The 13,338-nt window shown below is 42.5% G+C and overlaps 1 protein-coding gene across 1 annotated transcript in view; it reads left to right on the forward strand.

The window, feature by feature from the left end:
* The window catches only part of robo1 (roundabout, axon guidance receptor, homolog 1 (Drosophila)), a 423,568-nt gene extending 413,451 nt beyond the window's left edge, over window positions 1–10,117 (forward strand). Inside the window, exons 28-30 of the mRNA XM_042296381.1 lie at window positions 8,309–8,584; window positions 8,759–8,952; window positions 9,713–10,117. Of these exons, the coding sequence (XP_042152315.1) occupies window positions 8,309–8,584; window positions 8,759–8,952; window positions 9,713–9,727 (485 nt within the window). The 3' untranslated portion in view covers window positions 9,728–10,117. The remainder of the gene's footprint in view (window positions 1–8,308; window positions 8,585–8,758; window positions 8,953–9,712) is intronic.
* Window positions 10,118–13,338: the final 3,221 nt, after the last annotated feature.

Consider the following 13,338-nt stretch of genomic DNA (forward strand, 5'->3'; position numbering starts at 1 on the left):
GGAGAGAGGTGATGGGTTGGAGAGAGGTGATAGGGGAGGAGAGAGGTGATAGGGGAGGAGAGAGGTGATGGGGGAGGAGAGAGGTGATGGGGAGGCGAGAGGTGACGGGGAGGAGAGAGATGACGGGGGAGGAGAGAGATGACGGGGAGGCGAGAGGTGACGGGGGAGGCGAGAGATGACGGGGGGAGGAGAGAGGTGATGGGGAGGAGAGAGGTGATGGGGAGGAGAGAGGTGATGGGGAGGAGAGAGGTGACGGGGGAGGAGAGAGGTGATGGGGGAGGAGAGAGGTGATAGGGAGGAGAGAGGTGATAGGGGAGGCGAGAGGTGACGGGGGAGGAGAGAGGTGATGGGGAGGAGAGAGGTGACGGGGGAGGAGAGAGGTGATGGGGGAGGAGAGAGGTGATAGGGGAGGAGAGAGGTGATAGGGGAGGAGAGAAATGACAGAGGAGGTGAGAGGTGATAAGAGATGAGAGAGTTGGGGTCTAGGGGCTAGGGTCTAGGAGTTAGGGTCTAAGGGCTAGGATCTAGGAGTTAAGGTCTAAGGGCTAGGGTCTAGAAGATAGGGTCTAAGGGCTAGGGTATAGACGTTAGGGTCTAAGGGCTAGGTTCTAGGAGTTAGGGTCTAAGGGCTAGGGTCTAGGAGATAGGGTCTAAGGGCTAGGGTATAGAAGTTAGGGTCTAAGGGCTAGGGCTAGTCCTCTTACCAGGAAAGAACAGAGGAAGATGAAATACTGTATGTGAAGGTCCCCCCACATGTTGATCAAGACTGCAGTGTACCACCCACATGTTGATCAAGACTGCAGTGTACCCCCCACATGTTGGTATATACTGCAGTGTACCCGCACATGTTGGTATATACTGCAGTGTACCCCCACATGTTAGTATATACATGTACCCCCACATGGTATATACTGCAGTGTACCCGCACATGTTGGTATATACTGCAGTGTACCCCACATGTTGGTATATACTGCAGTGTACCCCACATGTTGGTATATACTGCAGTGTATACATGTTGGTATATACTGCAGTGTACCCCCACATGTTGGTATATACTGCAGTGTACCCCCACATGTTGGTATATACTGCAGTGTACCCGCACATGTTGGTATATACTGCAGTGTACCCCCACATGTTGGTATATACTGCAGTGTACCCCACATGTTGGTATATACTGCAGTGTACCCCACATGTTGGTATATACTGCAGTGTACCCCACATGTTGGTATATACTGCAGTGTACCCCACATGTTGGTATATACTGTACCCCACATGTTGGTATATACAGTGTACCCCACATGTTGGTATATGCAGTGTACATGTTGGTATATACTGCAGTGTACCCCCACATGTTGGTATATACTGCAGTGTACCCCCACATGTTGGTATATACTGCAGTGTACCCCCACATGTTGTATATACTGCAGTGTACCCCCACATGTTGATATATACTGCAGTGTATACCCCCACATGTTGGTATATACTGCAGTGTACCCCCACATGTTGGTATATACTGCAGTGTACCCCCACATGTTGGTATATACTGCAGTGTACCCCACATGTTGGTATATACTGCAGTGTACCCCCACATGTTGGTATATACTGCAGTGTACCCCCACATGTTGGTATATACTGCAGTGTACCCCCACATGTTGGTATATACTGCAGTGTACCCCCACATGTTGGTATATATACCCCCACAGTGTACCCCCACATGTTGGTATATACTGCAGTGTACCCCCACATGTTGGTATATACTGCAGTGTACACCCCCACATGTTAGTATATACTGCAGTGTACCCCCACATGTTAGTATATACTGCAGTGTACCCCCACATGTTGGTATATACTGCAGTGCATGTTGGTATATACTGCAGTGTACCCCCACATGTTGGTATATACTGCAGTGTACCCCCCACATGTTGGTATATACTGCAGTGTACCCCCACATGTTGGTATATACTGCAGTGTACCCCCACATGTTGGTATATACTGCAGTGTACCTGGCAATTTCACAACCTGTTTGTTTATTTATTCATGTATTTTTGTCCATAGTAGTATGTTAATTGACCCTCTGCTGTCCGGTCCTTTGGAGGCCAGTGAGAGCAGCAATCCACCCAGGAGAGGACAGGACAGCCATAAATACCCAAAAATAGCAGCGGTTAACAGGGCAATTAAAAGACAATGGTACAAGTGGACCAAAACTCCCTCTCCTCTCTCCACCCTTTTTAGTCATAAGAATCCCACCTAATGGGCAGTTATTTAGGATGAGGTGTCCTAACCAGTTTAGAGTTACCAGCACCTGTCGAGAGAGAGAGAGAGAGAGAGAGAGAGAGAGAGAGAGAGAGAGAGAGTATGCAATGTGATATATAACGTCTATATTATCAGAATTCACTTAACAACCTTTATACTGTCTGATTCATTACATTATCCCTATCACATTATTATAAATATCAGAATTCCACTTAACAACCTTTATACTGTATGATTCATTACATTATCCCTATCACATTATTATAAATATCAGAATTCCACTTAACAACCTTTATACTGTATGATTCATTACATTATCCCTATCACATTATTATAAATATCAGAATTCCACTTAACAACCTTTATACTGTATGATTCATTACATTATCCCTATCACATTATTATAAATATCAGAATTCCACTTAACAACCTTTATACTGTATGATTCATTACATTATCCCTATCACATTATTATAAATATCAGAATTCCACTTAACAACCTTTATACTGTATGATTCATTACATTATCCCTATCACATTATTACAAATATCAGAATTCCACTTAACAACCTTTATACTGTATGATTCATTGCATTATCCCTATCACATTATTACAAATATCAGAATTCCACTTAACAACCTTTATACTGTATGATTCATTACATTATCCCTATCACATTATTATAAATATCAGAATTCCACTTAACAACCTTTATACTGTATGATTCATTACATTATCCCTATCACATTATTATAAATTATTATAAATATCAGAATTTCCACATTATTATAAATTAACAACCTTTATACTGTATGATTCATTACATTATCCCTATCACATTATTATAAATATCAGAATTCCACTTAACAACCTTTATACTGTATGATTCATTACATTATCCCTATCACATTATTATAAATATCAGAATTCCACTTAACAACCTTTATACTGTATGATTCATTACATTATCCCTATCACATTATTATAAATATCAGAATTCCACTTAACAACCTTTATACTGTATGATTCATTACATTATCCCTATCACATTATTACAAATATCAGAATTCCACTTAACAACCTTTATACTGTATGATTCATTGCATTATCCCTATCACATTATTACAAATATCAGAATTCCACTTAACAACCTTTATACTGTATGATTCATTACATTATCCCTATCACATTATTATAAATATCAGAATTCCACTTAACAACCTTTATACTGTATGATTCATTACATTATCCCTATCACATTATTATAAATATCAGAATTCCACTTAACAACCTTTATACTGTATGATTCATTACATTATCCCTATCACATTATTATAAATATCAGAATTCCACTTAACAACCTTTATACTGTATGATTCATTACATTATCCCTATCACATTATTATAAATATCAGAATTCCACTTAACAACCTTTATACTGTATGATTCATTACATTATCCCTATCACATTATTATAAATATCAGAATTCCACTTAACAACCTTTATACTGTATGATTCATTACATTATCCCTATCACATTATTACAAATATCAGAATTCCACTTAACAACCTTTATACTGTATGATTCATTGCATTATCCCTATCACATTATTACAAATATCAGAATTCCACTTAACAACCTTTATACTGTATGATTCATTACATTATCCCTATCACATTATTATAAATATCAGAATTCCACTTAACAACCTTTATACTGTATGATTCATTACATTATCCCTATCACATTATTATAAATATCAGAATTCCACTTAACAACCTTTATACTGTATGATTCATTACATTATCCCTATCACATTATTATAAATATCAGAATTCCACTTAACAACCTTTATACTGTATGATTCATTACATTATCCCTATCACATTATTATAAATATCAGAATTCCACTTAACAACCTTTATACTGTATGATTCATTACATTATCCCTATCACATTATTATAAATATCAGAATTCCACTTAACAACCTTTATACTGTATGATTCATTACATTATCCCTATCACATTATTACAAATATCAGAATTCCACTTAACAACCTTTATACTGTATGATTCATTGCATTATCCTAATCACATTATTACAAATATCAGAATTCCACTTAACAACCTTTATACTGTATGATTCATTACATTATCCCTATCACATTATTATAAATATCAGAATTCCACTTAACAACCTTTATACTGTATGATTCATTACATTATCCCTATCACATTATTATAAATATCAGAATTCCACTTAACAACCTTTATACTGTATGATTCATTACATTATCCCTATCACATTATTATAAATATCAGAATTCCACTTAACAACCTTTATACTGTATGATTCATTACATTATCCCTATCACATTATTATAAATATCAGAATTCCACTTAACAACCTTTACACTGTATGATTCATTGCATTATCCCTATCACATTATTACAAATATCAGAATTGGTTAAAAAGAAAGAAAAGGTTACACATACAAACATATTAATCAAGAATTAGGCAGAGTGATCAGGTCAGGCGAAAATGATATCAAACTTTTTACCATGGCAACATTTGATGTACAGTCACATTCACTGTGTTTGTCTCACACGTGTTATAGAGTTCACAGCGTGATTCGTTATTCCCAATCATTTACGAGTTGGTCAATGACTATCCATCATTGGGGCGGCAGGGTAGCCTAGTGTTTAGAGCATTGGACTAGTAAAAAAGAAAGGTTGCAAGTTCAAATCCCCGAGCTGACAAGGTACAAAATCTGTCGTTCTGCCCCTGAACAGGCAGTTAACCCACTGTTCCTAGGCCGTCATTGAAAATAAGAATTTGTTCTTAACTGACTTGCCTAATAAAATAAATAAATAAAAATCACTTATCCTTCCTTTGCGTTACCTCAATCTATGATGAATAGCTGAGAAACGTTTCTGAATTGATTTTACTCCTGGCTCAGGATTTGTCTGAGCGCTGTCTTAACATCCTCCTAAAACCCACTGAGCTGGGAGTTTTTGAAGTCTTATAACAGGTTTTAACAGAATTCCTAGGACCTTTTCGGAGATGCTTTGTGGATACGGGCCCTGCCATTGACACCTGGCCTCTTTCCTCACCTCCATGTGTCCATAAATCTGCCTGGCTGTCCTCTCCTCTCCTCCTCCTCCTGTAGTGGGCTATATCTCACAGACAGTGGCATTGATCAGATCCTGACGGAGGCAGCAGGCAGGGGAGAAATGCAAGAAGCTTTTCCACCCTATGATATTGACTGACCCACTGTGTATTCAGGAGGTGTGTCTGTGTTGTGTGTATGTGTAGGGGAGGGGGGATATTCAGGAAAGTGTATTAGACCTTCCAGATTTGGTCTAAGCGACACAGACAAAACACACCGCCAACCCCTTTAGCCCCAGAGTGTGTAAAAAGTTCCTACAGTGTGTCATTCAGGGATGCTGGGTGTGAGCGGTGTTGGGATGCTGGGTATGAGGGGCGTTGGGATGCTGGGTATGAGCGGTGTTGGGATGCTGGGTGTGAGCGGTGTTGGGATGCTGGGTATGAGGGCGTTGGGATGCTGGGTAGGGGCGTTGGGATGCTGGGTGTGAGAGGTGTTGGGATGCTGGGTGTGAGCAGTGTTGGGATGCTGGGTGTGAGCGGTGTTGGGATGCTGGGTGTGAGCAGTGTTGGGATGCTGGGTGTGAGCGGTGTTGGGATGCTGGGTATGAGGGGCGTTGGGATGCTGGGTATGAGCGGTGTTGGGATGCTGGGTGTGAGCGGTGTTGGGATGCTGGGTATGAGGGGCGTTGGGATGCTGGGTAGGGGCGTTGGGATGCTGGGTGTGAGAGGTGTTGGGATGCTGGGTGTGAGCAGTGTTGGGATGCTGGGTGTGAGCGGTGTTGGGATGCTGGGTGTGAGCAGTGTTGGGATGCTGGGTGTGAGCGGTGTTGGGATGCTGGGTGTGAGGGGTGTTGGGATGCTGGGTGTGAGCGGTGTGGTGCGAGCGGTGTTGGGATGCTGGGTGTGAGCGGTGTTGGGATGCTGGGTGTGAGGGGCGTTGGGATGCTGGGTGTGAGCGGTGGCAATGGCTGGTTGCTATGTTTATTAACTTTGTAATCCTGTGTGGATTATGGACCGTGCCGGCCCACAGAGCTGAGCCATCCCTCAAATGGGCCTCTGATTAAAAGATGAAAAGATATCGATCGCAAGCGGAGCAGACAAGGCTTTTCTCAGGCAGCGTGTTTTGTTTGTGTGTGTGTGTCTGTAGAGGTGTGAGCGCTTAGGCAGCCCACCAGTCAGGCTCATATGAATAATGACTCAAGGACAGACAGCATTGATTCATCGACAGGGGAAATAGAGCGGGACAGAGAGCCAGCTGCTGACCGTCACGCTCGCCTCTGCTAACCCTCTCCTCCATCTCTCTCTTCTCCATCACTCTCTCTCCTCCATGTCTCTCTCCTCCATGTCTCTCTCCTCCATCTCTCTCTCCTCCATCTCTCTTTCTCCTCTATCTCTCTCCTCTCCATCTCTCTCTCCTCCTCTCTCTTCCATCTCTCGCTCTCTCTACTCCATCTCTCTTTCTCCTCTATCTCTCTCCTCTCCATCTCTCTCTCCTCTCTCTCTCTTTCTACTACATCTCTCTCCTCTATCTCTCTCCCTTTCCTCCATCTCTCCCTTTCTTCCATCTCTTTCTCCTCCATCTCTCTCTCTCTCTCTCTCCATCTCTCTCTCCTTGTTTCCCTTTTTTTAATCTCTTTCCTGTCTCCCCTCTCTCACTTATTCCCCTCTCTCACTTCCCCCTCTCTCACTTTGTCACTTCTCTCACCTCGTCCCCTCTCTCACCTTGTCCCCTCTCTCACTTCCTCCCCTCTCTCACATCTTTCCCTTCACTCCTCCCTCCCTCCCCTCCATGTTCCATGTCTCCCTCTCTGCCTGCCATTACCCTTTATCTCCCCACTGTCTCCCATCTGTCGTCCTAGGCTGTGTGTACACAGTACAGTCCAGAGTGCTTCTGCTTGGTCAGTATGTGTATACACAGTAGGCTGTAATGGCTAGGATCTAATGTCTAGGCTCTAATGTCTAGGCTCTAATGTCTAGGCTCTAATGGCTAGGTTCTAATGTCTAGGCTCTAATGGCTAGGCTCTAATGTCTAGGCTCTAATGTCTAGGCTCTAATGGGTAGACTCTAATGGCTAGGCTCTAATGGCTAGGCTCTAATGTCTAGGCTCTAATGGGTAGACTCTAATGGGTAGGCTCTAATGGCTAGGCTCTAATGGCTAGGCTCTAATGGGTAGACTCTAATGGGTAGGCTCTAATGGCTAGACTCTAATGGCTAGGCTCTAATGGCTAGGCTCTAATGTCTAGGCTCTAATGGCTAGGCTCTAATGGCAAGGCTCTAATGGCTAGGCTCTAATGGCTAGGCTCTAATGGCTAGGCTCTAATGGCTAGGCTCTAATAGGTAGGCTCTAATGGCTAGGCTCTAATGTCTAGGCTCTAATGGCTAGGCTCTAATGGCTAGGCTCTAATGTCTAGGCTCTAATGGCTAGGCTCTAAAGGCTCTAATGGCTAGGCTCTAAGGCTCTAATGGCTAGGCTCTAATGGCTAGGCTCTAATGGCTAGGCTCTAATGGCTATGGGCTCTAATGTCTAGGCTCTAAATGGCTCTAATGGCTAGGCTCTAATGGCTAGGCTCTAATGGCTAGGCTCTAATGGCTAGGCTCTAATGGGTAGACTCTAATGGCTAGGCTCTAATGTCTAGGCTCTAATGTCTAGGCTCTAATGGGTAGACTCTAATGGGTAGGCTCTAATGGGTAGGCTCTAATGGCTAGGCTCTAATGGCTAGGCTCTAATGTCTAGGCTCTAATGTCTAGGCTCTAATGGCTAGGCTCTAATGGCAAGGCTCTAATGGCTAGGCTCTAATGGCTAGGCTCTAATAGGTAGGCTCTAATGGCTAGGCTCTGGCTCTAATCCAGAGCACATTGACTCATTATCTTCCATCTCACACCCTAACACAAGTTTTCAACTGAGTAACTAATGTCCCCCTCTTCCTTTGTTTATCTTCCAGATCTGCCTCCTCCTCCCATCCCACCTCCAGCAGGGCTCAAGTCCCCCACACATCCCTCCAAGACAGCCCTGGAGGCCCGGGGGATGATGTCTCCCAAGGCAGGCGAGGGCAGGGACAGGAGAGGGGACTCAGGAGGAGGGTACCGGCCACGGGAGGGATCGGACCCCCGTACCAGCTCCTCAGAGCGCCGGGAGACCCAGGACAGACAGAAGATCCCCCGTGCAGGGAAAGGGAACAAACAGGAGGGGGGCAGCACCAAGGCACGCCAACACCCAGGTACAGAGAACACCTAGTGACATGGAACTAGTGGCATTTAACCTAGCAGTATATTGTTCTTTCTGCTCTGTAGACATGCCGCTCTGACAGTGCAACTTTAGATTGGGAATAGCTGTATGTATTGTGTTGAAGGACATAAGTTCTCAGTGTGTCCTCTCTCCTCTTTTGTCCCAGGACCAGAGGACATCCTGCCCTACAGCCGCCCCTCCTTCCCCACGGTCCACAGTCCCAGAGACAGGGACCCCAGCTCCTCCAGCTCTATGTCCTCCCGGGGCTCAGGGGGGCGGCGGAGAGGAGAGGGGGGGCCGGGGGCCCGCAGGAACCCCAACGACATGGGGGCCTTCCAGCCAGGAGACGATGACTTAGAGGTACAGTGCTTGCCGACTGGCAAACTCATGGTGTTACTGCAGATTCAATATTGGCCGATTAGATTAAATGCTGTGTATATATTTTGATTCTTGTTGAAATGCTGTGTATATATTTTGATGCTTGTTGAAATGCTGTGTATATATTTTGATGCTTGTTGAAATGCTGTGTATATATTGTGATGCTTGTTGAAATGCTGTGTATATATTTTGATGCTTGTTGAAATGCTGTGTATATATTGTGATGCTTGTTGAAATGCTGTGTATATATTTTGATGCTTGTTGAAATGCTGTGTATATATTTTGATGCTTGTTGAAATGCTGTGTATATATTTTGATGCTTGTTGAAATGCTGTGTATATATTTTGATGCTTGTTGAAATGCTGTGTATATATTTTGATGCTTGTTGAAATGCTGTGTATATATTTTGATGCTTGTTGAAATGCTGTGTATATATTTTGATGCTTGTTGAAATGCTGTGTATATATTTTGATGCTTGTTGAAATGCTGTGTATATATTTTGTGAAATATATTTTGATGCTTGTTGAAATGCTGTGTATATATTTTGATGCTTGTTGAAATGCTGTTTATATATTTTGATGCTTGTTGAAATGCTGTGTATATATTTTGATGCTTGTTGAAATGCTGTGTATATATTTTGATGCTTGTTGAAATGCTGTGTATATATTTTGATGCTTGTTGAAATGCTGTGTATATATTTTGATGCTCGTTGAAATGTCTGTTGTGTTGTCCTTCTCCTTAGATGGTGGAGACCTGAACTACTAGAAGGGATGAACAGGAAGTTGTGTCCAGAATGAAGTTTCCGAGAAGAGGAATGCTGTGATCGTTCCTCTGTCCATTTTAAATATCTCAGTATCTCACCATCATGTTTGCTGACAAATACTGTACATCAATTGTGTTTCTAAACACCTGGAAAACAGACCAATTGTTTTTCTAATTGATCATTTTCTATGTCCATTTTACAGAAGAAAAAAATGCCAGAGGATAAAAGAATGGTACTTGAATCCAAAGCAAAATACTCATTAGCAGATACACTATATACAGTACCAGTCAAAAGTTTGGACACACCTTCTCATTTCAGAGTTTTTCTTTATTTTTACTATTTTCTGCATTGTAGAATAATAGTGAACACATTAAAACTATGAAATAACACTGGAATCATGTAGTGACCACAAAAGTGTTCGATTTGAGATTCTTCAAAGTAGCCACCCTTTGCCTTGATGACAGCTTTGCACACTCTTGGCATTCTCTCAACCAGCTATCATGACCTGTAATGCATTTCAATTAACAGCTGTGTCTTGTTAAAAGTCCATTTGTGGAATTTCTTTCCTTCTTAATGCATTTGAGCCAATCAGTTGTGTTGTGACAAGGTAGGGGTGGTATACAGAAGATAGCCCTATTTGGTAAAATACCAAGTTCATATTATGGCAAGAACAGCTCAAATAAGCAAAGAGAAATGACAGTCCATCATTACTTTAAGACATGAAGGTCAGTCAGTCTGGAAAAGTGCAGTTGCAAAAACCATTATGCGGTATGATGAAACTGGCTCTCATGAGGACAGCCACAGGAAAGGTAGACCCAGAGTTACCTCTGATGCAGAGGATAAGTTCATTACAGTTAACTGCACCTCAGATTGCAGCTCAAATAAATGCTTCAGTGAGTTCAAGTAACAGACACATGTCAACATCAACGTTCAGAGGAGACTGTGTGAATCAGGCCTTCATGGTCGAATTACTACTAAAGGACTCCAATAAGAATAAGAGACATGCTTGAGCTAAGAAACACAAGCAATAGACATGAGTCCCTACCGCAGTGTCTTTGTGAGATGCAGAGTAGGTGAACGGATGATCTCTTCATGTGTGGTTCCCACCATGAAGCATGCAGGAGAAGATGTGATGGTGTAGGGGTGCTTGCTGGTGACACTGTCTGTGATATATTTAGAATTCAAGGCAGACTTAACCAGCATGGCTACCAAAGCATTCTGCAGTGATACACTGTCCCATCTGGTTTGAGGTTGGTGGGACTATCATTTGTTTTTCAACAGGCCAATTACCCAACACACATCCAGGTTGTGTAAGGGCTATTTGACCAAGAAGGAGAGCAATGGAGTGCTGCATCAGATGACCTGGCCTCCACAATCACCGACCTCAACACAATTAAGATGGTTTGGGAAGAGTTGGACCGCACAGTGTAGGAAAAGCAGCCAACAAGTGCTCAGCATATGTTGGAACTCCTTCAAGACTGTTGGAAAATCATTCCAGGTGAAGCTGGTTCAGAGAATGCCAAGAGTGTGCAAAGCTGTCATCGAGGCAAAGGTTGGTTACTACATGATTCCATATGTTTTATTTCATAGTTTTGATGTCCTCACTATTATTCTACAATGTAGAAAATAGTAAACATAAAGAAAAATCGTTGAATGAGTAGGTGTCCAAACGTTTGACTGGTACTGTAGATACAGCAGTATGTGGACACCCCTTCAACTTAGTGGTTTCTGCTATTTCAGCCACACCTGTTGCTGACAAGTGTATAAAATCAAGCACACAGCCATTCAATCTCACCAAAGAGCTCAGTGACTTTTAATGTGGCTCTGTCTTAGGATGCCACCTTTCCAACAAGTCAGTTTGTCAAATTTCTTCCCTGCTAGAGCTGCCTCGGTCAACTGTAAGTGCTGTTATTTTTAAGTGGAAACGTCTAGGGAGCAACAACGGCTCAGCCGTGAAGTGGTAGGCAACAAAAGCTCACAGAACCGCTGAAGCGTGTAGAGGGTAAAAATCATCTGTACTCGTTTGCAACATTCACTACCGAGTTCCAAACTGCCCCTGGAAGCAACATCAGAACAAGAACTGTTCGTCGGGGGCTTCATGAATGGGTTTCCATGGCCGAGCAGCCGCACACAAGCACCATGCCCAATGCGAAGCATCGGCTGTAGTGGTTTAAAGCTTGCCGCCATTGGACTCTGGAGCAGTGGAAACGCGCTCTCTTGAGTGATGATTCACACGTCACCATCTGGCATCGGATGCCAGGAGACCACTACCTGCCCAAATGCATTGTGCCAACTGTTAAATCTGGTAGAAGAGGAATAATAGTCTGGGGCTGTTTTTCATTGTTCAGGACCCTTAGTTCCAGTCAAGGGAAACATTAACGCTACAGCATACAGTTACAATCTAGACGATTCTGTGCTTCCATCTTTGTGGCAACAGTTTAGGGAAGGCCCTTTACTGTTTCAGCATGACAATGCCCCCATGAACAAAACGAGGTCCATACAGAAATGGTTTGACGAGATCGGTGTGGAAGAAATTGACAGGCCTGCACAGAGCCCTGACCTCAACCCCATCAAAAACCTTTGGGATGAATTGGAATGCCAACTGCGAGCCAGGTCTAATCGCAGAACATCAGTGCCCGACCTCACTAATGCTCTTGTGGCTGAATGGAAGCAAGTCCCCGCAGCAATGTTCCATCATGTAGCAGAAAGCCTTCCCAGAATAGTGGAGGCTGTTATAGCATCAAACTCTATATTAATAACCATGATTTTGGAATTAGATGTTCAACGAACAGGTGTCCACGTACTTGTGATCATGTAGTGTATGTTTTATTCAAAGGCAATAGGGAGTAATAGTGGACTCTAGGTATTGACCCGATCAACTTGGCTTGCCTCTGTACGATCTGTGGGAAGCCTTGCCCATACAGCAAGGTATTACTGTAATAAAATGAGTTACAAGCAGAGGGGTGGACTGTCTTGTAAATATACCTGTACACATAATGTCCTTTTGTATAGCATCCATTGTCGTACTTCAAATTTGTCTTCCTTGTTTTATTTTGCGAATTATAATTTCATTATGCCAGTAAATATAATTATTTTATCGTTTTCCATCCATGTTGTAAATCGCTATATTATTTAGCCGCCCCAAGAAAGTGCCACTTTGGGATTGTTCTTTTTCTTTTTCTAATGCACTGTTATATTTGTGGGTCATTGTCAATGTTTGTTATTTGTTTTACTTTGGTTTTAAAAGCACAATCACTAAACTTTATTTCAAACCATTTTATCTATGAACCTTTTTGTCTTACTGGAGGAAAACAGGTATGACTAAAGAGTTGTTAACCCTGATGATGATGTTGGTAAAGGTGATAAGCTGTTTACGATGGCTGTGGTTTGACAGACTCCCTGTGTCATGATTGGCTCATTTCAGATTCTGATTCATGTGATGACCCCCAACACAGACACAGTTATTGTGGGTCATAGCAGCAATGTAAATATCTTTTTGAATTGACCGTAGTTCCAGTCATTGCACATTATTTCAAACGGTTACATTGTCTATTAATGCACTTAAAAGAATGTAACATACAGAAAATGGGCGACACCTTGTGAAT

Source organism: Oncorhynchus tshawytscha, linkage group LG13 (assembly GCF_018296145.1).
Source record: "Oncorhynchus tshawytscha isolate Ot180627B linkage group LG13, Otsh_v2.0, whole genome shotgun sequence".
Classification (NCBI taxonomy): Eukaryota; Metazoa; Chordata; class Actinopteri; order Salmoniformes; family Salmonidae; genus Oncorhynchus; species Oncorhynchus tshawytscha.